General features: G+C 43.2%; 1 protein-coding gene and 1 long non-coding RNA gene across 14 annotated transcripts in view; one reads left to right on the top strand and one right to left on the bottom strand.

The window, feature by feature from the left end:
• The window catches only part of FOXP1 (forkhead box P1), a 598922-nt gene that overhangs the window by 1698 nt on the left and 570965 nt on the right, over window positions 1-26259 (bottom strand). For 10 of the 13 annotated variants that reach the window (XM_057554351.1, XM_057554344.1, XM_057554343.1 and 7 more), the window contains 6 exons: window positions 16410-16611; window positions 16226-16305; window positions 15520-15621; window positions 11734-11855; window positions 9827-9896; window positions 4808-4974 (listed from right to left, as the gene is read on the bottom strand). In XM_057554351.1, the coding sequence (XP_057410334.1) occupies window positions 4808-4974; window positions 9827-9896; window positions 11734-11855; window positions 15520-15621; window positions 16226-16305; window positions 16410-16611 (743 nt within the window). Of the gene's footprint in view, window positions 1-2894; window positions 3549-4807; window positions 4975-9826; window positions 9897-11733; window positions 11856-15519; window positions 15622-16225; window positions 16306-16409; window positions 16612-26259 lie in introns of those variants that run through there. The other 3 variants (XM_057554352.1, XM_057554353.1, XM_057554350.1) reach the window with 3 other exon arrangements.
• LOC114239148 (uncharacterized) lies at window positions 1675-6703 on the top strand. Its single transcript, XR_003624329.2, has 4 exons — window positions 1675-2097; window positions 3293-3410; window positions 5604-5687; window positions 6580-6703. It is a non-coding gene; the product is annotated as an uncharacterized LOC114239148 (long non-coding RNA).

The raw sequence follows: 26259 nt of genomic DNA, 5'->3' as shown, positions 1-26259 counted from the left end.
GAGGAAAAGGCGCGCTCAACACAACAATATGATAAGAAAGCAGAGCCCCGATCAGAATAATAACGCTGTCAGCTGTAAACAAGGCAAAACATGAGGCCCGGCTGGTAGCGGCCACCGGGACGCAGGGCTCCGATGAGATCTGCCAACTTGCTCATTATAGCCCAGCGCACGGTTCACCCGAAGGGGCCTGCGGGGGACCACGCGAAACCACTCCGATAACAATTGAGAAATGTTGTTCCTAAATCATATTTACAACCGATCCTTTGCAAATACAAATTACTTTCGGTGGCGGTGGCGGGGCTTTTGATACGTAAAAGAACCACTCAAGTTTTTTTTTAAAAAAAGAAGTCCCATTGCAGGAACGGGCTGCAGAAGGGAGGATTTTTTTCATTCACGTTATCAAGTATTACTAGTAGTAAGAGGAGGTGCTGGGGATGGTGGCCTTCCTAAATAACTGTTGTGGTGTGCAAACCCCGAAGGCCACTTGAACCCTTGAAAAATCAACAGAGGAGTGCTTTGGATTGCCCTTGACACGTGAACCTCCAGAAGACCAACTGACTGTAAAATGAGCACAGCCTAGAGTGTGTTTGGGGGGTAGATGTTGGGATAAATAGCTTTTAAAAAATAGGGCCCGTATGCTTACAACCTATGTGCAAAACGAAATATACCCAAGTTTTATTAGAGTGTGTTTTACTAGTTTGGCTCCATCTATTTTTAGATTTTTAATGGGCCTATTTATTTGTGTTTCAGCATCAAGATCCAGGACCGGATGCGTAATTTGCAGAGCCCAGTGCAAAGTGAAAATGTGTTTGAAAAAGCCGTTGAGGATTTCAAGACGGAAACAGCTGACAGTTAAAACTTTTAAGTGTGGGATCCTGCGTGACTGCACACATCGCGTTGCCTGGGAAGTCAGCTCCGGTAGGACCCCCTCTATTCTTTTGGGAAGAGTTAGGTGTGTTGGTTTTTATTCCTTAAAAAAAAATAAAAATCACCCATAAACCCTAACTAAGGTAGACTTTTTTGGTTTTGCCTCTCCTCTCCCATTTAGGGCCATGTTTTTACATATTGTACACGTAGCGAGAATGTGATTACTTTGCTACCTTTACAGTTTTAATTGTTATGGCTATGAGATCCCAGTGTGATGACATTAGTCCCTTAATACTGGGCATCTGGGGATTGTCTTTTGCTCACCCCCGTACCCCGCCCCCGCCTTGCTCTCTGTATAACACAGTGACCGCTTTTATCCATATTTCTGTTGGTTTACCTCCTTAGGATAAATTTCTAAGAATAAAATTGTTGGAGCAGAGGTGAAAACATCTTACGGTTCTTATGATTTAGTGCGATATTCACTGCCAAAGAAGCTTCATCAATTTAGACTCAACCTCATCAGCACCAAGCACTGCTTTTTAAGAACATCGTGTTGCTGAGCAGGTGTAATAAGGAAAGCTCAGGTTACTGTAAACTGTTGTTTTTTTGGATGACTGACAATGGTGAACATCTCTTCATGTTTCAGTTTCATATTTGCACTATTGAGTACTGTTACTTCAAACATTACCCCCCTCCTGTCCTCTGGTAACAGGGTTCTTGTGACACTGATTGGATAAGAGGGTTGCTGGGTTGTATGTAGCCTGGATTGAGAGTCAGCTGTGTTTCCCTGATCAACATTTTCCTATTTTCATTTTTTTAAACTACCGGATGTATTCATCTTCTCCGGTTTACAGAGCTGAATTTGATGACAGAGACGACGATACAAGGCTATATGGGTGGGAGGGGTGCTGGGCCCTGGAAGAGACTGGCGAGTCTTCATGAAGTTCTTGCTTTGTAATTTTAGACTCGGACAAGTGTTTTGCCAGGCAGAACAAAACAAAATCCCCCCCGCCCCCAAGTCCCGCCAACAAGGTAGAGTTCACAGGAGAGAATATTTTGTTTTCCCCTGAAATTTGCAACCCAACTTCAGGAAGGTTATTTTCCGTCCCAAAGACACAGGTGACGACCCTACGCACGCTAGTTCAATCCCAGCATCTACTGCCGAGTGGAACCCCAGCAAAGGTGAACTGACCAGGTCTACAGTGTGACACAACCTGACAACACAACCAGGTGAGATACTAAGGCTTCTTAAAACTCCACAGAAATGAAATCCAGCTTCACGACGTTTCGTGATACCAGCAGATCCCCGCCCCCCGGCCCTTCCTCCCCCCAGGTGGGGCCAAAGCAGTAACTCAGGCATGCAGGGCTTTAGAGAAAGGACCTCCATGCGAGATCCATTTCAGGTAAGATGCACACTGCTTAAGATACTGTGTTTCGTGGTCTCCCAGGTGCCTCCTGGGAGATGGAGCTGCACGTGGCGCCTTCTACCCTTGCAGGTCACCCCCCACCCCATGCCTTTCTCTCCGACTCCTGCTTCCGAAAGGGCTCCCAGTGAATAACTGCGCAAAACCCCACATTTCCTTTCTTACATCTGAGTAATTCCTTTGTTTAGCTACTCTGGGAACAGAAGAGTTTTTAAGGCAAGCTGACTGGTGTTTAAAGGCATTGTGTTCAGAGGGTGTGGGCACAGCATGGAGTATTTTGCTTTGTAGCTCCTTTAGCCCCTATCAGGATAAAAGTATAAGGCCCCAAAGCCATAATTATGTGACTACTTTGTAGCGTTTGTTTCAAGAGACAGACAAAAAGGTTGTGGTGTTTGAGTGTCACAGAAAGGGTAAGAAGTTCTATTTCGACACTCAATAGTAGCTGGGCTGCCTCATTAACAAGGCCCTTTAAGCCTTGCTGTAGAGTTTATGGCTTGATTTATTCCAAGAGAACAGAACAGGTGAGAAACAAGCTGCATCATAGCAGGCTAATGCACATTGGACAAGAAAGAAAACTACATCATTATAGAATTTGCTTAATGCAAATTTGAGATCAAAAAGAGTTAAGCATCTCTAACAAACACCAAGAGTAGGCATAGGGAATGGCTGATGACAAACAATTATTTTTAGCAAAATAATTTATTTTAGTGTAAACCTGTGAGATTTGAGCAATAAAACAGTATGCTTTTGGGCATCTTTATGCAGGGTTTCTTAAAGACAAAACACACACACGCACACCAGTAAAACCTTCATTTCGTTAAAAATTAGGCTGATTGCTTGCTGTAAAACAAGGTTTCTGGTAATACTTGGGGTCAACTCAAAGTCTGAAATAACTTTATAGTGACTCTATTCTTGTACAGCAAAATTAGCCTCACTCTAAACTGCTGTGAGAGGTTTTACCCAAATAATACCTTTTTTATTTTCTTCTTTTTTTTTTTCAGCGATCCTTTTTACCATAAATAATAGGAACACACATCAAGTAAACGTCAGCGGTCTATGGATACTATGACAAACAAACAGTCTCTCTTCCACTCAGTCACTTCAGATGCTTTTGCTCCAGTAAGTATTCCTTGAAGCAGCGCACATGCCAATTTACATGTGCTCTGAACTTCCTTAATATCTTAGTAAATACTCCTGTCGTGACAACGATTTCGAGATGAATACGGGTGTGACAATAAAGTCAGAAAGACCAGGTTCCTTGACGAAGGACGATGGATGGCAGTAGCAGCGTGAGAGAGAAACACATTCTTAAAATGCTGTGGAGTAAATGCTAAGAGACTGTTGTTATAAATTTAAAACGATTATTTTCATCTTTAGAGGTCCTTTTCAAAGCACTTTGGGCACGCAATTCAAATGCTAAAGAATCAAATTTCAGATTCCTCCAAACCCACCAATTTACCCATGCTGGCAGACAGCATTTTGCCTTTGTTGGTAGGTGCCAGTTCATGCTCTTGCTAATTGCCACAGGTCATATTTTCCATTCTGATCACTCAAATGCTCTTAAAATGAGACGTTGGTCAGGAATTCAGAAACACTGTAGACAAGGGGTTCGTTCCTAGGAGCTGACAGCATGGTCAACACTGAATAGGTTTATTCCTTTAAAGCGGGCAGCGGGTTTCGCAGAGACTCGCTAAAAGCCCGAGGCTGTCATTCGACAGCATCCCTCGCCAATCCTCTCCGGGGAAATGTGCTTTCTTTGCTCTTTTAAAACTCTTCCTGGGAGAGAGGGAGTTGTTACCGTCACCCCGCCTGCCTCCCATCACCCAGCCAACAGGGGCACCATGCACAGCCCTGCCCGTGGTGTGCCTGGTCCCGATGCCACGCCCATGCAGCCTGGGACAGCCCTCGTCCCTCACTCCGTCCGCTTCTAGGCGTGCTCGTTATACTGCCGTCTGCTGCTATAATGCTCCTATTAATTTTCCTTTTGATATTTTAAGAGCAATCTATAAATCACGCCGCCTTTCGTTCGTGCCATCGTCAGTGCTTGGTAATGACGCTTCGGCGTGGCGTTCGCGCTTCCGCGTACCACGTAACCAAGTGAACAAGCATCCTTTGCCTCCCTGCTAGGTTCAGCCCACCCGCACGGTGGACAGACAGCAAAGAACTCTGTCACCGGGATGCGTTCTACTGCTAGGAGGAAAAGGTCATGTGGCTGAAATAATGGCCTGAGCCGAGCAAGCGAAGGCAAAAAGCACAGGTGTCACCCATTTTATGGCCCTGGGCACTCGTGGGGCTGCATGAAGCCTATTGCTGTAACGGGAACGTCAGTGAATGGTCCTCCTAGGTGCGAACCGAGCTAAAGGTTTCTGGACGCACCCACTTCTCTCTGGGTTCTAGGAAATCAGAAGTTACAGAAAAGGTGTCAAAAGCCGCCAGAGGAGAAGGGGCTGGTGTGCACCTAGAACAGGGGGAGCGGGATGCGACGGCAAAGGCGTGCTGGGGTGGCGGGTACTCACACGGCTGGCATAGGGGACCTGCCCGGGCTGCTGTCGCTCTCGTTGCTGTTGGCATGCTCCATCGCCCCGTTCAGCTCTTCCCGTATGGCGCTGGCTAGGTTGCCCAGAGTGGGGTTTCCCATGGAAGCGGTAGTGTATAGAGGTATACTGTTCTCAGCCATCGAAGCCTGCCATCAACCGAGAGAAGACTTATGAAGACAAGGGTGTACACAGACGGGGAAGCTATCAATTATGGGTGGATTCAGTGATCTTCGGTTTCACGTCGTTCTGGCACGGTTGGAAAAGACAAGTTTCTAATAGGTGTAGAAGGATTTGTGCTTTACAAGTCAGGCTGCTGACACACAGCCCAGGCTGGGTCTCAGAGAGAGATAGCTGGAGGGACCAAAGCGCCCGTGGGGAGGGAGGCCTCAAGTCGGCCCTGCTGGGTAGAGGCACATGGGTTTAGACAAGGCTATCTACCAGTAACAAGATTTCTGTCTGAATGCCTTTTTTCAAGAGGAACGGAATAGTTCTAGATCACAGGGACATATAATGGATTTTCATTTCTTTATCCACTTCGATGACTCCAGTATTGGATATTAAAGATTTGAGCAGATTACTCTGGCCGCAGAGCCCAAACTTATGAGAGCTTCCATAACCATTTGTCTTACAGCCTACAGAAAAGGAAGAGATTATAGAAGTGGAATCCATTTTTATCTCCCTGCCCCCATCATTTCCGTTGGAATTAATTATTTTTGAATCTTTTTAGTGTAGTTTGAGATAACTGGTTGAACGGTAACTCTAGGTCATCTTTCAGGCTCTGACCAATCACCTGGAAGTTGAGGACTGAAGAAGAAAGAAATCTCTGGTAAAAGGAAGCTGTAAATCGTATTTCTTTTGGGTACGTTAAGTACATCCTTATTGAAGGTGACACAGTCCCTCCCTCCAAGCGAGTGTCAGCGACGAAGTGTGGAAATGGAGGGGAAAAGAAAGAAATCATAAACTCTATGGTGGGGTACTGCTCATTTTTTTTTATCCTACGGCGGTTGAACAGAATGACCGCCCCAGTCTGAGATGTGGATAATAGTCAGACATATCACTGGGCTCAAGTAGCCATATTGTTGCATTTGGGTCGTGATCTTGACCCAGTGACTTTTCATTTTACTAAAGAGGACAGACGTTCAAAGGCTGGCGGCTGTAATTAGACCCAGATTTATCAAAACGGTCCTCTTGCAGACTACACTATGCCTGGTTTTCCATCCTAATGAGGAAAAACGTGCAATCACAAGACAATCTGGCGTGGTGACTCCAACTGGCCAGTCATACGCGAGTCCAAACTATTCTAGAAATCCTGGCTCTGGTGAGACAGTAAGAGCCAAAAACCAAGAGAGGACGCGTACAAAGCTGGGCTGCAGAGAATCGCAGTCTCACTCACTGTACAAACTGCAAAGCCAGAGACGCCTTAGCGATCCAAGCCCCGCGATGGATGCCCCATCCACACGTACCGCAGCCTTGGCTGAGCGACTACTTCAAAGGCAGGCCCTGCGCAAGCCCGCGGCTTTCCCTTCCCTTCCCTCCACTTCTGAATTTATATAACAACTGCCTTCTTTCTTTTAAAAAAATGGAAAAAAAAAAAATCCTGTTTTCATTTCCAAATGTGGTGAACTCATTTTGATGAACAGCACATCTGAACATTCCTCACTCTCCTACAGTTTGTCAAATAATTTGCATCAAGTACTTTTTTCAACAGATCTCTTGTAACTGCAATAAAGCACTTTTTTCTTTTTTGGCAGAGCGAAAAGACAGACCCGTTGCCCGAGTTTTCCCCCCGCCCCAAGGTGCAGCTGGAAAAGCATCTTGACTGCCTTTGTTTGACACAACACAGTGGTCCTGCCTCTCTCCGACATGGAAGTTCTGCTGGGACCATCATGTGAGTGAGTCTCTTTTTCCTGGAAATACCACAAAGCCATTTCACTGCTACAGTCAGAATGTGGCGAAAGTGGGGCCCTCTCTAGCTTGGTATTTTTTCGCAGCTTCTCAAGTCAAAGAAAGATCGAGAAGTAAAAACAAAATGGGCAATGTTTCTAAGGATGTAGTCTTTGGGACGAGCTGGTCACGTACAGGGCAACCTTTTGGGGATGATTCGTTCTCCGTGGCTCTTAATGCGTTCTAGGGCAAAGCCATTTCCGATGGGGACTGGATCATAAAACCTGGGCTGACAGTGGTGAAAGGCATCCAAAGGTAAGCATTTTACACTGATCCCTTGATTCTCAGACAAAAAAGATGTAAATGAAAAAAAACCAGCCTGGTCGCCTTTAAAAAAAAAAATGATCAAGTGGGCTGCAAAGAGAAACCTAGGGGCTCCTTCACAATAGAGCCTCTTGGACATTCTCTGAGCGAGGGAGCAAAGCAACCCACCCGAGCTTCGAAAAATTTTCACCAACGGCTTAGGTCTAACCTAGTGGTTCTTTTTTGGTCGTTGATGTCTGTCTATTTAGGAGAGGGGGCTGGGGGGCGGCTTACAATTTTTATAATGGACCTAATTATATAAGTGGTCCTATGCCCACAGTATGTGGTTTCGTATCACACTGGCCCCTCTGCCAAAACATAAAAATAAAAAGAACGAAGGTCCTTAAGTCAAGGTGCAGAAGTGCCTAAGTCCTGTCCCTCTTGGAATGTTTGTTAACCGCTCTGAGACGCCCGGGGGAAAGGCAGTCTATAAATACGAAGCTTTACGGTTACCCTTAGTTACTTCACTTTTTCAGAGCATAATGCAATCTGTCCCGAGTCCAATGTTTTATTTCTGTAGTGGATTCGGCTGTCCTATTTTATATATTGTATATCACGCGTTATGTTGCTCTAGTAATCTTTTGAAGATGTTGTTCCACTATTATTTTTACTTGCCTTGAAAAATGGCAGTGGGCGGGAAGGGAAGGCCTGCTGGTAGACTCTTTATTTAATTTGCACAGCAGAAAGTTGTCCTAGGGGACTGTCTACTGACCCAGGACCCAGACTCCTAGAGGAGAGGAAAAAGATCCATTCCTCAAATCGTGACTTGAGATGCATGTATTCACCTCACTGCAGGATGCACATCAAGTGTTCTTGGAAAACGGCAGGAGAGTTTGGGGCTATCACTGAAAATAAGAAAGGGTGCAGAGGAGGCCAGAAGGAAATGTTTTAGAGGTGAAACAGGAACAGTTCTGTAAAGCGTCCCAATTGAAATTAGTCACAGAGTGAAGAGAATCCGGAGGATCACCGTTGCTGGTGGACTGTTGTTGTGTTGGTTTTGTTTTTCGGCCTTGCCGCCTCATGAATGTAAAATGTGCCTGTGATCTTAATACGATTCCAGATAGAGCGGCCTTTAAATTCACACTTTACAAGACTCCAGGGAAAATAATAAGTTACTAATGAACGGTATTTACAGTGGCGGCATCTAAGCGTGCTTTCATTTCCTTTTCGAAAGTTAGTTAGTTACTGTGTGAACTACAAGTAATTAAAAGAAACTCAGAAAGCAGTTCCTCCTATTAAATTTGGTTCAGGCTAAACATTTTATTTTATATATATATATATATATATATATATATATATATATATATATATATATACACACACACACACACACACACACACACACACACACACTGAAAAGCTAAGGTCAGTGAATTGGCCTCTGAACTGAAACTGCATAAGAGGCATATCATCCATCCTCGGGAGCCTTGAGCTCCTGCTGAGTGAACTGGGAAAACGATTCTCTAGGGCGCAGAGGAGGTGCTCAGCAAATAGTTGTTAAAAAAGGAATAGCCAGCGCTGCCATCCTGATCGCCTCTTCACTGCACTCTGTTCCCCTTAACGCTGAGCGTCTCTGAGTTTGCATCATTAGCATCCCTTAAGGAGCCTCTTTTAGACGTCCCTCATTTGCACCCTTCCCTCACAAAATTTTAATATCTGTTTGTGCGTTACGGCCCTTTGCAGGAGCCCGTGACACTGTCATATTTAAGTATCAAGAACACATGCTGCAAAGGTCTGTCACGGGATAGGATCACACACGTCAGATCTATCTGTGTAGACTGTTGTCATTTAAGTTCCCGAGATCCCTTTGGCCTGTGGTCTAGCACAATCTAGGTGGGTCAAAACCCAACAGGACCACGGATGGGCCAAAGGACCCTACCCTGCCTACCTAGGAGCTCTGGAGGGGGATACCCTGGTAAACCTTAAGGAAGTGTACTACAGTCTTCTCTTCGACTTAGGAGATGATTTGACTGTTGGGTAACGGAGAGATGTGCGATAATTCAAAGGCTTGATTGATGGATGCCAGGGCCGCCCTGGTAACTCACGTTTGGGTGGTAACCTCCCTCCTGCTCAAGCCCCGTGGCTTCGTCCCCTGGCAACGCCGGTTACGTAAGGAGGGCTTGGTTTGTCTGTCAGTAGGAAACATACGTTCTGCGAGCTTATTACGTAACCTTGAGCAATCCGCTGGAAACCTAAAGAGTTTCTCCTTCAACACCTCTATCGCTTGAACAAAAACAGTTTACTTTTACCAAGCGAACCGAACCCTCCCCCCACTCTCCCCAGTGAAAAGAGGCTAAACTAGACTTTAAAAGAAAAAGGAGCAGAAGTTAAAAAAAAAAAAAAAAAAGAGCTCTGCTTTCTCCTCTTTAAACCCGTGAACAATAGAAGGTCATGTGACACAGTGGCCTATCATCCAGCACATTAATAGCTGTGCTAGAGTAATTACACTTGTGGTATTTTTGCCTCAAGTGAAATTCTGAAATAAGAGGATGGAAATTATGATACTGCTGATAAATATTAATAAGTGAACTTTTAATTTTTTTGCCACAATATTCAAAATGCTAAGCATCCTGCTAATGCTGAAGCAGCCCGACGTGTTTGCCTCCAGGGAGTACGATGCTTTGTGCACTTAAGAAAAAAGTTTAACGGAATTAAAATTTAATATCTAATTAGAGCGAGGCTAATATATTTTGAAATGAGTGCGGGAGCCATGTGCCTCCGCGGCAGAGTCGGGACGGCCGTTAATCTTACCTGTAAAGCTGCATTGAGAGGTGTACAGTAGGCGTGGCTGGTCTGCATGTTTTTAATAAGGGAAGGGTTACTGCATAAGAGAAAGATAAAAACTCAAAGTTAAACGCAATCAACCCCGAGTTTTTTCCGCGAAGTCTCCTCTTAAGCTTGCCGCTATCCTTCCAAATCAGAAATGTCCCCCAGCCAGAAAACCAAAGAAAAGGTGGGTTTCGCCCTAGGCGCTGGCTTTGTGGGGCTGGTCTGTGTGAACTTCCCCGCCCCGGGGTGGGAGAGACTTTGCCCTTCAAGCAAACTGGGGGTAAAATTCTGGATTAAGTAATCATCGCCTCGGGCACTCCCTCCACGGATGAACTTTTGTCTGTCTGTCTCACAAAACAGTGACCTCCCTGTAAATGGGTAGTAACCCCCCCCCCCCCCCCCACCGGACTCCAGCAGGAAGGCAGAAGCTCTAGGGCCTCGGGCTGGGGAAGTCAGCAAGCGGACCGGCAGGGTTTCCTGGGAGCCAGCGGGAGGAATCTTGCCTCTTAAGCTTCTCCAGGATTTGAATTCTAGAATGAATGCTAGAGGAACGGCAGGGTAGCTCTGAAGAAAAGATCTTCAAGGCTCATTTATTGCCAAAAGAAGATGGAGAGAAGGCTACTCCAGGGGAGGGTCAGGCAGCCGAGGCTGGTTTCCAGTCCTTCGGGCACAGCCGCAATTTGGGAGGGTACGAGAATAATTTGATGCTCTGTCCATTACCGACCAAATGAAGACAAGCTAGATGTTGTTTTAAGGACAGCTGTAGCCAGGAGGGATACAAATACTTAAAAAAAAAAAAAAAAATCATACAGGAGGCTACTGAGGGAAAGAAAGGGGTGGCTTCCGGGGGTGGGGGGGGCGGGAAATTATGTACGTTTCCCAATGGTCCCTAAAGGAAGTGGATGCACGGTTCTCCATTTCTCTCCCATGCTTGGAGCCCTTTTGGCATTCATTTCACTATATTTATATCGTTATACTGAGTGAGCCAAGAAGAAGAAATTTATCCCAGTAAATACACAGTTTAACTCTAAAGAAGGAAGTTTCCTCTTCACTTGGAGGAATTAGGGGTCAGGCAAAAGCATTGAGTTATAGGGTCCCCGTAAAGCTGCTGAATCAAAAGCCAACCGATATTTGCATTAAAGACGTCAAAAAAGCATTATTCAAGGCACTGGTGTTCCAAAGAGAAACGAGAGAAATACATGTACAAATCACACGATTTAGTTCCGTTGCAGAAAGCCGTGGCACTGCTACGTGGTGAAATGCAAAACTATCATGGGATGAGTCAACCATGCAAAGCCAAAGCAACAGCAGAAACAAAAAACAAAAGCAAGTAAAGGCTCTTACTGTGCGACAAGCTCGTCAAAGTTTTCATCGGGGCAGTATTTGCGAGGACGGCCTCGTTGAATATGGCGGCCACGTTTAAACTCTTCATCATCAACTGTCCAAAAGGACCCAAACTCATCCTCTACTCTGATAAAGCACTTATGCAGTGAGAGGTTGGTGCGAATGGCACCCTGGGATAGGAGCAGCGGCAAAGGAGATGAAGTGGCAACAAAAGGAGGCGGGGTTGGGGGCAGAACAGACATCCAATACAGGGAACAGGAGAAAGAAAATAAAATGCAATAAGCATAAGCCAATGGTTTGTGAGGGTTAATATGCATTGCCACCTAAAAGCTACTAGCATGTGATGCAACAAAGACCAGCAAGCAGGGCAGGGGGACTGGTGGGTATACAAAACAGGAGGGATGAAATGCTTTTTTGCTTCCCTTAACTGAGACAACGTGAAACCAGTTCTTTGGTCTAACACCATCTAGCAGCCAAAAGCCTCTACGTTACACTTGTTAGCGCAATCCAAGCTAGGCTAAGAAGTTCAAACATGGTGGACGTACCCACTGATCTTTTGTGGCCTTCGTTTTTGGAACTCTACTTCATCCACTGTCCATACTGCCCCTTTAACGTTTTCTACTCGCACAAAACACTTGTGAAGACTAAGATTATGACGCACTGCATTCTGCAGCAAGTATAAAAGAGAGAACATTTACATTTTCTATAAGACAAGACTCCAAAAACAGCAGTAAATTCAGCCTAACAGTCCACAGTTGTAAAACCGTCCCCGAGAACTGTAGCTCCCACCCCCCATGGATGACCCGCCTGTGGTGAAGGGGGGGCCTCGTCCAAAATCAAAACCCGCAATGATGACTTACTTGTGTTTTGGCATTTTAGTCTAGTCTCTGGTGAACAGTTAAGCAGAGGAAAGATTTTTTTAATATGCCTATTAGCCCCCAAATAGGTTTCACGGCCAAAATATAAAAGTAATGTTAATACGACTTCAAAATCAGGAAACAGGTGAAGCATAAAACCGTCCCTTTTAAACCCACTTGTCTCTCAGACAAAAGGGGTAATTTATTTTAATTATTTTAAACCATGAAAGATGATAATTACTACTGTTAAATACATTTTGCTTCTTTTTAATTCGTCAAAGTTTTGGCTTTAACACATTTGCTCAGGTTTATTATGAAGAAATTGACATTGGATTTCTCCCATTGAGAGTATCACCTCCTGTAGCTGATAGGATTGGTGGGGGCGGGGGCGGGGGCAGTGACATGCCCCCCAGTGGATCAGTATCCATTATCAAGCTAGGTCTTACCTTCCCAAATATATAAATGTTGGCCCTTACTATGGGCAAGTGCTTTTAATTAACTGAGAAAATGCCAAAGGAACCCATGAGTAGAACTCTCAATGGCAAAATGAGGATACTCTAGTAAGTCGATGGTTTCTTTCCATAGACACGTTTCTTTCTTAGGGTTCAAAGTCATTTCCGGTCACTCCTAAACTGAGACCCTTGACACCTCTAATCTACCAAAGGAGCATCTCAACTGAAGGGTGAAGAGTTTTGAACATCTCATCCTTCCTGAGTTTCAGGAATAATCCGCACCCCTTACTTACACTAGGTACAGTAACAAGCATGGCTTCATCTCTTGAGTTCTCCTGGGTGAACGTGATTGACACTCAAACCTGGACATGAGGCTATTTCAAAGAGACCCATATCATTTACTCCCAACTTTCTTCTTATAGGGCATGAGTAGGTGACAACAGGGGCGGGAGAAGTGGATACTTAAACCACACCTCACATCCCTTTGTAAGTCCCTCAATCCATCTGCAGCTATTGCTTACACAGTCTGTATTCCTCCCCTTAACCTGCGACATACTTCATCCTTCCAAGTGGCAAATCTTGATCTGTACTTTGAGAGGTGTTTCAGTTTTTGGATGATCACCATTAGCGACTCTGTGAGGAGCCATGCTAGAGAATGGTGATTTTTCTTGTCTGATATGGAATATTCAGAAGGTGACGAGAGAAGTTTTATCACATGGCATGATGAACTGCTCACAAGGAGAAGCCACAGGACAAATCCTCAAGGAATTTTTGAGGAATGTCAGCATAACTGGGGTGGGTTCAGACTTCCAGCTGACTACGAAGGGACACCCCTGATTCAAACAGGTTTGACAGGTCTGCATCAAAACAAAACAAACATCTCTGGAAAATGTTGGGCATGTTATAATTACAGTTGGTAGGGCAAATTTCTTGGCGTATAAACTGTAGTCTGGTCTTTAAATAGGCACTTTCTTTTTTAATATTGCACAAAGGCAGAGGATAAAGGCTGCTAAGGGTCTACTGTTTATCTCCTACAATGACACTGAGGAGGCTGAAATAAATAAATAAATAAACCCAAATTTCCTGAAAAAGAAAAAAAAAAAAAAAATCCAGACAGAGCATGTGTACCTATCAGACAGACACCTTACTGGGAAAAGAAATCAACATCTCTCCTCATCCTAATCACTGTCTAAGTTTTCCAGTAAGTATCAAAATGTACAGAACTGTACACTGTAAAGCCATGTCTGGAAAACAGGACTGCTATAGATCTGCCTGAACTATATAGCCACGTAAATAAAACTGTAAAGTCAAAACTTAAGTTTTGTTTTCGAAGACCGTGCATCCAAGTAAAAGCAACTGGAAATGGAGAGTTTCCCACAAAAGCTGAGTGAACTCTTTCCACTCATCACTTTCACTGGGCATTTTATCTTCTGTCTAAGATGACAGTACAAATAAGGACACATGGAGAAAATTATACGTATTTATGAGTCATTAAATACTTCATTTAGGACTGTTTATATGAAGGGCACTTTTTCCTGCAGTTTCTGAAAATGAAGAAGTTAAATCTGAAGATCTGAGCTTAAATATCACATTCATAACGGGTAATTATTTTAAAACTTGATCATTTGCTATTTATAAAAGGCAATCTGAAGAAAATGTCTGCTTCATGCTTATAGTTCCGAAATTCTAAAAAGCATTCACAGCTGAGGACAGTTTTCTATTTTACATCTCAAGGCAGGCTGAGGAAGAGAAGGGAAGATTTTTGAACCCAGGTTCCTTCAGCGCCCATGTGTCTTAATGGAAATAAAAAAGCTACTTTGGGCCACAGTAGATAATTCACAGCTCTGTAAGGCTGATGAATTAATTCTTTGGTTATATTCATTTTCTTTCAAAACGCTATTTTATGACGAACGTAGTAGAGGAAATGCGTTTTCTGTTTTTGCTGTTGTTTTTCTCCCATATAAATTACGGTAGTAGCAAGGAAGACCTAAATTTCCAGCAAAGCATGTTTTCCTTGCATCCTATAATAAATCCCTATCATATTTCTAATAATAACATGTAAAATATCCAAAAATATTTGCATTTTAAATATTTCTAAATATTTTGGAAGTTAGGGATTACAAGAATTCTAGATAGTAAAGGTGCAAAAAAAAATACGACTCTTCAGATTGTATCTGCTGCCCCTTTTTCTAAAGCAAAACTATTAAAAGCCAAGAAATTTAAAGTGGGAAACTCCAAAAACTGGTGAGGGCTTAACCGAATACAATGGAATCACTACTAACAGAACCTACGAACCAACTGCTGAACTGGGATTGAGGTATGTCACGTGACCCCAAGCCTTGCTGGGGGCATCCCAGGTGGAGCTGTGGAATCTGACCCGTTTGATAGCAAATGCTATTATTACAGTCAAGTCACATATTTCAGAATTTACTTTTCTTCCCCAGAGTGCCTATGAATATCTGATGGGCAGTCTCTTGACTTAAAAAAAAAAAAAAAACCCAAAAAAACCCCCCTTAATAATATATATATATATTGGGTTCTTCTGTAATAACTCCAATATACCTTGCTAGTACTTGGAGTGCATAGGTTAAGGAGCTTATATCCAACCAATGAAAGTTAAGTGTATCTGATCAAGTGTATCTGATCATTTCTCCCGGTTCCTGATGGTTAAAAAAAAAAACAACAGTTATCTATGCATTCTCTGCAAACATTGGTGGTGGCTAAAGACCGAAAACCGTGAGGTCTGTGTACACAAGACAACTTCCTACACATTCCAACCAGAGAGATGATTTTACTCGTTGGTCCAGCCGAACATCCGATGCCAACATAATGGGAGTCTTCCATCCCCAGCATTTTAACCCCAGTGGAATTATTTTCTCAATCCAGCATGCCTATAAATTAGACTCTTTGAATGTAGCAAAACAATATACACGTAACTTACAACACCTGCATCCTACCGACAACAAACTCTCTCCTATAAATGCCAAGATCCAAGACTCAACAGGCCTGCAAGAAAGCTTACCTTCCATGTGGCAGCATTACGCCGGAAGTAAGCAAACATTCGTGTGAACCAGTTATAGATTTCATTTAGTGTTAGCTGCTTTTCTGGAGATTCGAGAATGGCCTGTGAAGCAAAAGCAACAGAGAAAGATAATTTATGACCAAATCAACAGAACCATCATTATACAGTTTCTTGAAAACACAAAATAATCGTGATGCTGAGCTAAATCCTAAGGAAGGCTTCACGAAATGATCTAAGATTAATGGTTGTATTTACCAGTTCAATAGCAAAATTCAAAATGGAATTATCTAATTGTTTTGAGTTTTTATTTCTGTTTCCGTACAGAAATATTAATTTATTAGTCATTCATAAAGCAGAATCAAAGAGAAATGCAAAACATTTCACTAGCTGATTAAAGCTCAGTAATTACTTAGAGCTCAGATTAATTCTAGGGATCAGAGATTACTGTAGCTTGTGATAATTGACTTGCCATCTTTAAACAGGCTCATTTTCACTGTTGTGTGAAATGAATTTCCTAATAATCACATCGTATTGTAATACTTAATCAAAAGCAATTATGTTATATATTGCAGATTTCAAAAACCTTATAGAACAGGTTTTAGCATGCTTGCATACTAAACGGTTTTAAATCTACTGCATCAATATAATACTTCCATGTACACCTATACCTTCGGATATAATTTCACATACCACGTTATTTACTTACCTGCCTAATTAAAGATGCATATGTAAATGGTGGTCTAACTTCTGCGTTCTTATAAAATTCTTGGTTCTGCGCAATATCTGCTAAATAAGAATCATTGTCCTATTAATTATCACTTTTTACAAAGAGGCTGGTCGACAAGCATTGCTGATCACAATTCTCCCCGAGGCAAAAATGGAGCACCTACCTGAAGAGATGGGCACGTTGTATTTGTCTGAGTACCGCCTGCGGATGGGTCCCACCGTGTGCATGCTGGTGGTGGTGATGACGGAGGGGCCTTGGGTGACGGGAGTGATGGGGGCAGTGGGGGTCGTAGGAGTATGAGGTAAGCTCTGTGGAGAAGCCTCTGATGCAGACTTGGAGAGTGTGACACTTGATACCAGATTCAGCTGTGAGGAAAGGAACAGTTCTTAGAAGACCTTCAGGAAAAACAGAGCAACCAAGAAAGCATCTGCAATGCAGCAGGAATTATACAGAGGAGGCCTGGCTAGTTTTATGCCTCACAGTAGATTTTTATCATTAGCTGAAATAGGAGGCGAGTTCCCATGTAAAAACCATTCACTTTATTATTAAAATTGCTAGCATCCTGTCCTGTGATTCTTTTTTTCTAATTTATTTTTTTTATTGTAGTTGATTTACACAATGTTGTGTTAGTTTCAGGTGTACAGCAAAGTGACTCAGATACACACACACACACACACACACACACACACCTATATCTCTCTCTATATATACCCATATATATTCCTTTTCGGATTTTCCCCCCATATAGGTTATTAAATAATATCTCTTACGATGTTCTCCTTGCCTGTTGTTGCTGAGACAGGTTTTTCCCAAAGACTGTTAAACAAGTGTTTACAGACAGAAAAGGGGTTACCTAGCCTGGTGAGTTTGAGAAATTCTGGGTGGGTCAAGACATTTCTTTAATCACGACTTCGCACCCTACTGTGCCTCGTAAACCTCGAAGGGGGGAGAGGGAGTCCTTATAGCCCCACGAACGCTGATGTTTCAGGAAACACCAGTTGGGATACATTGGTATCAACCTGAGCTCTTAGACAGAACTTTCTGGAATGCGCTAGTACAAGCGAGAAACTGTTTTTACTTAATTTTAATAAAAAGGACAGTTGTACTAAAATAGCCACATATAGCCACTGGCTACACCACACTGGGACGGGCTAAGTCAACTCCAGGATGAAACTTCACGGATGGGAACTACTGCTGAGAGGTTTGGCCTGTGACTCGTATTGAAAAGAGTGGCACCGATCCAGTAAACATCCATTTAGTTCCATCAGTTGGCAGAGACTAATCTTTGAAAGCTTTCTGTGTCACCTTCATTAAACTCTATCCAATATAGGATTGGAATCATTTGTTTAAAAAGAATATGGCATAGGAGAGATCCTGGAACTGGAAAACATTTACATTTTTTTCCTTCCAGTTTCAAATGCGTAGTAACAAAATGGAATAATCCAATGCTTCAAGTCCGGAAATACACACTAGTTATTTGCAGGAGCACAGGGGAAAATGAACGAGTCCTGTTTCGGTCCTTCCTTCCTTCCTTCTTTCTTTCTATCTGTTTCGCCTGCACCTTGAAGTGTTTCTCTTATTAATAACTGGAAACATGAGCCTGTCCCCCTTTCCAAAAACTCGTTGTTACTGAAATATTAAGTCTGGCTACCCTGAAGAACTTGGTTGTTTTCAACAGAGTTCTTACAGTTTACCCAAAACTGCCCTCTGAGGAACTTGTAGCTGCCCCCAATCCAAGAAAGTTCGGCAAAGTAGCCTTACTTGGTATCACTATCTCAAACCAGATTGTGAATCACTTAACAAATTAAGTCTGGTTCACCACTGCAACAGTCCTAAGTCCAAGACATTATTTGTGGAAAGTATTAAAAATGAGATTCCTCTGAGATCATAATCAAAGAACAGATTAAAAGAGAGTTCTAATTTGTTGGGAAGACTCAAACCTTACTCATACCCTAGTAATGAGAAATATCAAATATCGTTGAGAAAATATTAATGGAAAAACGTAAACATGGCACTGGAAACTGAACGCTGGGTTGCAAGCTTTTGGTTGGGCTTTCCTTTTTCTCCCTCCCTTGAAATGCTGACTCAGCCAACACCAGACCGCCGCCGCCGCCGCCGCACCCCGCCCCGCCCCGTCCACCACCAATCCCTACACCCCACGCTCCCCCATGCCTGATAAGAGCAAGCTGTGGAGATGGTACCACCCTTATGAATCCCCCAGCAAGCTGGGCAGATGCTGGGAGCTGCTTTTTTATTAGTGCTGGAAACTTGACTTCATGACACACATTTGCAAACTAAGTGCTAACGGTCTAGCGTAGCAGCCACGGGATGGAGCGGATCTGGGAAGGCTGGGGCTGACCTCCTCTTTGCCTTGGGCCTTCATCACTGGCCAAGTACAGGAACAGCGTGTCTAAGCATCAGCCCAAGCAACGGGCCAAGGAAATTAGCGCACGAAAGGCTAATGCTCATAAATATACAGCTTTTAAAATTCAGATGCTCTTAGGCTTAAGAGTATCCAAACGCTCGGCAAAGTCATGGGTACCATTTGTAAAAACCACGTCGTAAACCCCCTGCCACCGCCTGGTCTCACTGAATTCTCATACCATCACGAATACTTGAGATGTTATTACTCACGTTTCACAGATAAGCAAACAGAGGCTCACGGGAGATTAAATAACGTGCCCGTATTCACAACCTGGACTCAAAATCAAATACACACTGGTGATTCTAGGTCCTCTGTATAACAGTCTCCTTACGCCCAGATAATGGGAATCATAAACACTATCCGGGTTCATTTTTCTGCATGCTCATTTTTGGAAGGGACCTGGGGATTAGCTTTTATCCCTGCTTATAACTGGCATTCAATAAATCTTTCCGAGCAAACATACGGCAATGGGAACTGAAATGACAAAAGAAGGAACAGAACAGACAACTGCTGCCCTCGAAGGGCTTACCATCAAAAATGCAGACACTGATCAAAGGAAGACAGGCAGAGCAACCATAAAACAATTCCGAGAACTAACTCTGCTTCTGGGCTCTTCGGTTGAAAAACAGTACCCTCAACACCATGGCGTTCTTTAAAAGGTAATGAAAATTATAATATAAATACAGTGTCCTGAGGAAATGTGCACGCTCCTTTCCAGTTCTGTGAGGAAGATCACCAGGTCCACTGGGTTCTAGTTAACTGCCAAAACCCCAAACTCGTGGAAACATTCAGCAAGTGCAGGCCCATCTCTTGGGAGCTCACCTACAAGAACAGACAAGCCCCACGATACGGGTACAAAGTCATCAAACATGAAAAGAATGTCATTCTTGCAGCCTTAATACTTGGACTGTTTCTACTGAAAAAGCCAACAGTCGAGAAGAAAATCCCTCCCGGTTAGCACGATCCACGAAGAAAGAGATGCAGCTGAATTTTCTGGAGGCTCTGAAACACAGGTACCAAGTGGAAATCAACACCAAGCCAGAAGAGAGCAGAGAGGAGGTTTTTTGTTTTTTTTTTTTTTACCAGGCTTGACAAATGACACCGTGATTCACACCCACTGCTGGGCTGTCTCTAATAAGCCACAGAGGAAGTAGCCAATCTCGGCTAATTACCAGATAAAAATGTATTGTGAGGACTCTAATTAGGAGCCGCGGATGGAGGTGATCTAATGATTAAATGCTGCATTCGACTGACCCCACCATCAATGTGCAGTGGTGCAAGATGTCACTGGAATATTTTGTAGAAACAGTAATTTTATTTCGAGGAGGGGAGGCAGTAATATTTGTAATGATGGCTATGAGGTAAACTAATTAAAAGACAGTTCCTAGAGGAAGAGGGTGGCTGAGAGCAGCTGTGGCCATTCCAGAACCAAGTGCCAAGTCTCCACAGAGGAACTGCAGTCAAGTGGAAAATTTCTGCCTGACCTCTGGCCCTGCTATTAATTTGCAGGAAAACTAATGACACATATACATATTCCCACAGAATTGTTCTAATTGCTAATTTGCCAGAGGAGCCCCGATTCCAAATTAAACACGACTGTAGCCTGAGAGGGAAGAAAGAACAAAAAGCTGTAAACTCCAAACACAGGATGCTTCGCCTGGTGAAATCATTTGAAGGCTGAACCAACAAGTTAATGAAATGTCAACCTTGTCAACTGCGATCGAAGTTTCTTAACTTTTAAACTCGGGCTGGATGATCACATGCTGGTCTCGAGGAGAAACCATCTTTGGGGAGGAAGGTCACGAGGGAGTGATAAGATGGAGTAGGGGGAAGGTTTCAAGACAGGCTCTGTGTTCAAACCAGACCTGCTCTTTTAATTAAGGTCTCTCTCTGAAAAAACGGGACCCCCTACGCCCCGCCTCCACCACAAAGAAAAAAATTAATTACAGACTTAGAACGGAAGAGCAAACCGGGAACGGTGAGGGGTGTGCGGCAGTCTTGAAAGATTCACCTGAACTGTAAACTATTAAAGCTTAATAATATAATCATCAATTAGAAATGAAAGCATGTGTGCTTCGTGTTTCTGACTGTAGCTCAGGTTGGAAGAGAGAATTTTTTTCTTCCGGGGCCTGGAGCAGGAAGGGATGGGGACTGGGAGGGTTTCTTTTCCTATTTTTCAGATTGTGTTCATTTTCTATTTAAAAAGAAGTTGCTATGTTTAGAAAAGTTAGTAACTCTGATATTTTCTACATGGCAAGTTTCCATCATGTGATGATTTCGGCAAAGATAATCTCTTTGAAACGCCGGCCAAAAGCTTAAATTCTTATGTCACTTAAGATTGCCGTAGGGCTTTATTTTTTTTTTTTTTTAGTTTCTTTGCACTCTCAACCGTCGGCTCTTCTCCGAGGTCAGTTCCAGGGGGGACCATCCTAGAAACCTTACCCATCCAAACAACTGGAGCCATATCGGCTGCGCGGTACGCTGCCGAGCCCCTTTTCCAAAGATTTATCTTTCGTTTTTAAATAGTAACCTCCTCTCTCTCTTTTAAAGACGGTGAGTCACTCCCATTTTTTAAAAAAATCAACAAACGGCTGAGGTAAACCCCAGACAGAAACAGACTTGTCGTAAGGATTCCCATAAGGACTCATCTGTATTTTTGTTTGTGCTCTTGCCTCGCTTCAAAACAGATGCTGAGAACAAAAGGCAAAACCTGAAACCCAGACACCGAGGGACCCAGCTGCTTAGTATGGACTTTCGGGCTCACTCGTTTTTCTGCTGTTGGCTCGACTGGCCTGAGCAGGTGAATTCTAGACACGAATCCCTCGCGTTCAGAGATGGCCTTTTCTGAGGCTGGAGGGACGGGAAAGATGTTACCAGACCATGGCAGGGGGTCAGGGGGTGGCCTTGGGGAGAGCTCTCTCTGCCTGGTCCTGCTACTGCCTTAGATCTGGGCCCTGGCGTAGGGCAGTGACCAAGAAGGTGGTCGTCAGGATGAACCTCAGGGTGGGGGACTTCACGAGAAACAGTATATAAACATCCCTTGTGTGTGTGTGGTGCTTGTGAATCTCTCTTTATGACGGCATCAAATTATTTCCCCAACTCAACAGCTAGGCTGCAGCCAGCAGCCCACAAAATCAGCACTTCGTTAAGAGTTAAAAGACCCCCCTTTTGCGGAGGTGGGGGCGGGGGGGAGGGAACACACAGACGGACACACACACACACACACACACACACACACACACACTCACTCTCTCTCTCTCTGTTTTTATTAGTAGCTAAAAACTATTTCCAAACAGTCCTAATTGCTACAGTTGGAGGAAACGAGAATGCGTGCAAAGGAAAATCTAATACTGCCTTTCGCTTCAAATAGCCAAGTTCCTGTGTTTTATAACATGTTCATAAAGGAGATAGTGCCTACACTATAATTACTTGCCCACCAAATCTGAAGGAATGGGGTTTCTCCAGCGTTGGGAGCTGTTCTCCGGTGGGTAGGAATACCCTAAAGCAAAGCCTACCTCTTACGTTCTCAGGATTATAAAATATGACTTACGGTATTTTCCTGACCTTATGATAGTGAAAAAGTCTTTTTCAAAAATCCTTAACAACTTAATAAAGTATTATTACATACATGCTTCTTGGTTGTTGTTGTTATTGTTTTATCCTCTGAGTGAGGCCTCCCTCCAAGGACAAGCATTCACCCCCAAGCAATCCATTTTGGTGTTTACCTTGAGAACATTAACTGGTACCGAGTTTGGAACAAAAGAGTATCATTCTCATTAGGACAGTTTACGATCGCCTGATTTTTCGCTTGTGCTTCTCTGAACACGGAAAAGAGACGAATCTTTTAAATCGCCAACATACAATACACGTGGCCATTCTGTACGTATGTCAAGCCCGCCTTTGCCCACTGTATGTCCCCCATTGCTAGATGTACAGCTCTGTTCTGGTAAACTTTTCCAAGCAGGGGCCAGCCTTAATAAAATTAAAAGCTTCTAAGTAAAATTATGACAAACGAAGAGCTTATTTTAGCCGCTGTTGGCCATTCCTTTCTTTCCTCCACTCTGATCTTCTTCACACACTTTCCCAGTTCTCTTCCTCAGAGACACACAGACACACGCACCTACTCTTAACCGGAGAAAAGAGTCACGAAACTCGCTTCTTTCCACTTCTTCCTATTCATCTTCTAGGTTTCACCTTAGATGTCACTTGTCCCAGAAGTCTTTCCTCAACCCCACCGTCTAGGGCAGCGGTCCACACACTCACTCACCCAGAGCACAGCTCATGCAGGGAGAGCCTGGGAGTGTGTCTTTGGTAGTTGGTCCCGCGAGACCCCAAACACCTCGATGGCAGGGACGGTTCTGTCTGGTTTTACTACCCTATGTTTTCCTGTCGCATGTCCAATAAATATTCGTTGACGCAATAATTCGGTTTTAAATTCAGGAATTCTCTTCACAAAAACAGTGTGCACTCCAGTTTGAGTCCTGGGTATAATTACGAAAGGAAAGGTCTTTATCGCTTTAAAAGATTTTCAAGCAAGCAGGCGGAGATGTTACCGGAGGCACCTGTGGAACAGGACCACCGTCAACCCCTATTCAGTTCCTCTACACGCTTTCCAGTGGGAGTCGATCTCAGACCCACGTCTAAAAACTTGGGATTCTCCCGAGATGAGCATAGCCTCTGATTAGCCAAATGGGAACAGGAGTTCCACAAGAGCGTCCAGCGAACACATCTACGGGCTGCTGTCAGAACAATCCAAGAAGGTTTTGGCAGTGAAATGGCAACTGGTTGGATTCCTGGACACAGCAAATGACACTTACCACCCAAATGGCATTTAGTGAAAAGCAACGTTTACAGCAAAGCATTCTATCACTTAGTGACTAAGGATTTTAAAATAAACACCGAGTTCCTTTTTAAACAGAAATGGAAAAAAGAAAAAAAAAAAACACTTCACAAACTTCCTGGCAAGACTCTAACATGAGAGTCCCCAGCTAAGGTTAGATCTGAATCCCAGGGACTGCTTCCTTCAAATCAGAGAGTCTAGAACCATACGCATCTGAACAGACACCGTGCGTTCTATTATTTCAGGTGGAATAAATCAATTACAGGCGAAAGGGAGTCTTTTTGCACCTTAGAACCGATCATCAGATAACTCTGTATCCCTAAAGTTGAAAGCATCAAGGGTTTGCTCTATGTCTGTCCACCCCTCCCCTTTTTTTGGGCAAAGAAGTAAAAATGTATGCAGAACACTACACGTCTACCTTTTATAATTAATTTCCCAATGCCTCACCTATACATATTTTAATAATTCCCGATTTATAAGATGGTATCTATAATAAAATTTTCTATTTTCCAATGAATGAAAAGAAGGCAGGTTCTCTCTGGCAACAGAGTGTCACACAATATCTGCTTGTCAGGCACCAATTTTTACTTCTTACATGTAAGTTAAAGGATAAGGAATTTATAATGCTGCCTGCGAAGGGAACCACTTTTCATACACAAATGTGATCTTTTTTTTTTTTTTCCAAAGGGTAATACAACAGTCCATTTACATAAACTAATCCAAACAATCTATGTATTTGACAATGGCAAACCTCACACAGACGGCCTATTGTTGGTTTACATCTTGGAGTTCTTTATATTGGCTTGTAGCACTGCTCTAACTGTCAAAGGTTTGACTTGGACTCCAAATAAATGGTTATAGAAGTGCTGTGCAGCGATATTGGACTTCTTTGCAAAAGAAAACCTGCTGCGTATGAATTCAAAAGCTATTAATTTTTCAGTCAAAAATATTCGTGCCTATTTCTTTTAATAAAGAAATACTGTGCTGAGCTACTAAGAGATAATGTTGACTAGTGGTAGAGAATTTTCAATAGAGCAGTTAAAAATAAATTTAGTAGGAGGTCCCCTTCGAAGTTATAATTTTCTAGCATGTAAAACATTTTTTTAAATACTAATCAAGACAAACCTTCCTGCCCTGTGCATTTCCCCCAGGACTGCTTTTTCCTGTTTATTGGCTGCCTAACACGGGTCCTCATGGAGATTCCCAAGGGTCCCTTTTGTGGCCTACGGAGGCCTACGTATATGGCGCTCCCTGCCGGCATCCAGCGCCATCGCTCGCTGAGTGCCCCGTGGGGTTTCGCAATTCCTCTTCTGCTTTTATCCCTCCTCCTCCCAAGGAGCTTCAAGATCCCAAATGAGTATATTCCTAGAGTGCGGAGTCCAAACATTATTCTAGTTCTCATATTTAATATCTAACCTCATATCATTGTTTTTAATCCACGGAGGAAGGAGGAGATAATCTCATTCTCTCCCTTGTTGCTAGGTTTAGAGATGCAAACCCTTCAACCTGGGGAAAACCATTTCCCTAACCAGTGACAACCATCTGAAGACTTCCGGAGAGTTTCAAGTTCCCTATACCCGCTGGAGAACTCAGTGGAGTCATGCCAGGATCTTACCAATTTGCTTAGCTGGGTTCATCGTATTCCCAGGACCCTCCTTAAAAGAAGGGGTTGACAGGAATAGCACCGAGAGCACAGCTGACTACTGACTCCACGATACTGAATGGCCTCCCCCTGCCACCCTTTCTCTTGGGTAGCCTACACATTGGGTCCTACAGCCATTTACTGCAAAATACATGGAAACCAAGGGCTCTTCCCTAGTAAAAATGGATGTGCAAAGTGTTTAATGATTTTATGTCCTATATCTCAGTAATGTGTTCTGTTTCAGACATTAATTTTGTCTGCCAACTGCATCTTGGCAGGCTACCATATTTGCTGGGTTAATAGTCTGACTCCGTTTTATTTCTATCACCATAAATCATACATGTATGGGTGTATGTTTGCTTTATTTATAGGAAAAAATCAGTCAAAACAGATAAACCAATACTTTGCCATTACGCCGCATCACTGCATATTGATTAAAATTGTTGGTACTAACTATAGATTGTCAACGCTCAATTAATTTTCACACAGTGACTCCAAGCAAAATCAAATAAAGGCAGTGTACCCTTAAATTTTACAAATCTTAAAAATCAAGAAGCAAAGCACTCTCTCCATTGTGAATAATCAGTTGAAGCTACTAGACTTTGAGAACTGTAAGTATACAAGAAACACAACTGTGAAAGCGATCAATTTGCAACAAGTAATGAGGCCCAAGACAGGATTTGGGGTTCAGCTACCACCCTTCCACTTTGATATTAACTGTCTGTGCTTGGTGACACTCTTGAAAGTCAAATAAAAGGGAACAAGGCAAGAAGTAAGAGATTCCTGAAAGTGAAATGTAATTTCAGGGTACCATGTTTGGTCTCCTCACCGCGAAGGAGTAATTTTCGCTTCAAACTCTTTAGCAACCGTTAGATGTTCTCCGCAATCATAGCCTCAGACTATTCCGACAGTGTGTTTCCTCTTTCTTTCCTTTCTTGCAGTTAGACTGGACTGGACTATCCCTCACTCCTTTTCTCACACCCACTGCCTCTTGGCTAAACCATGCTGACATGCCTTTTTCCTCTGCTTTCCTGGTCTGGCTGTCTTCTCTCTGTGTTTCCACCATTGAGAAATCAGAAAGAGTGCTTTCTGTTCTGTTTTGTTTT

This window comes from Balaenoptera acutorostrata, chromosome 10, assembly GCF_949987535.1.
Source record: "Balaenoptera acutorostrata chromosome 10, mBalAcu1.1, whole genome shotgun sequence".
Taxonomy (NCBI): domain Eukaryota; kingdom Metazoa; phylum Chordata; class Mammalia; order Artiodactyla; family Balaenopteridae; genus Balaenoptera; species Balaenoptera acutorostrata.
The sequence above is the reverse complement of the archived record's forward strand: the minus strand, read 5'-3'. Positions and strand labels throughout refer to the sequence as shown.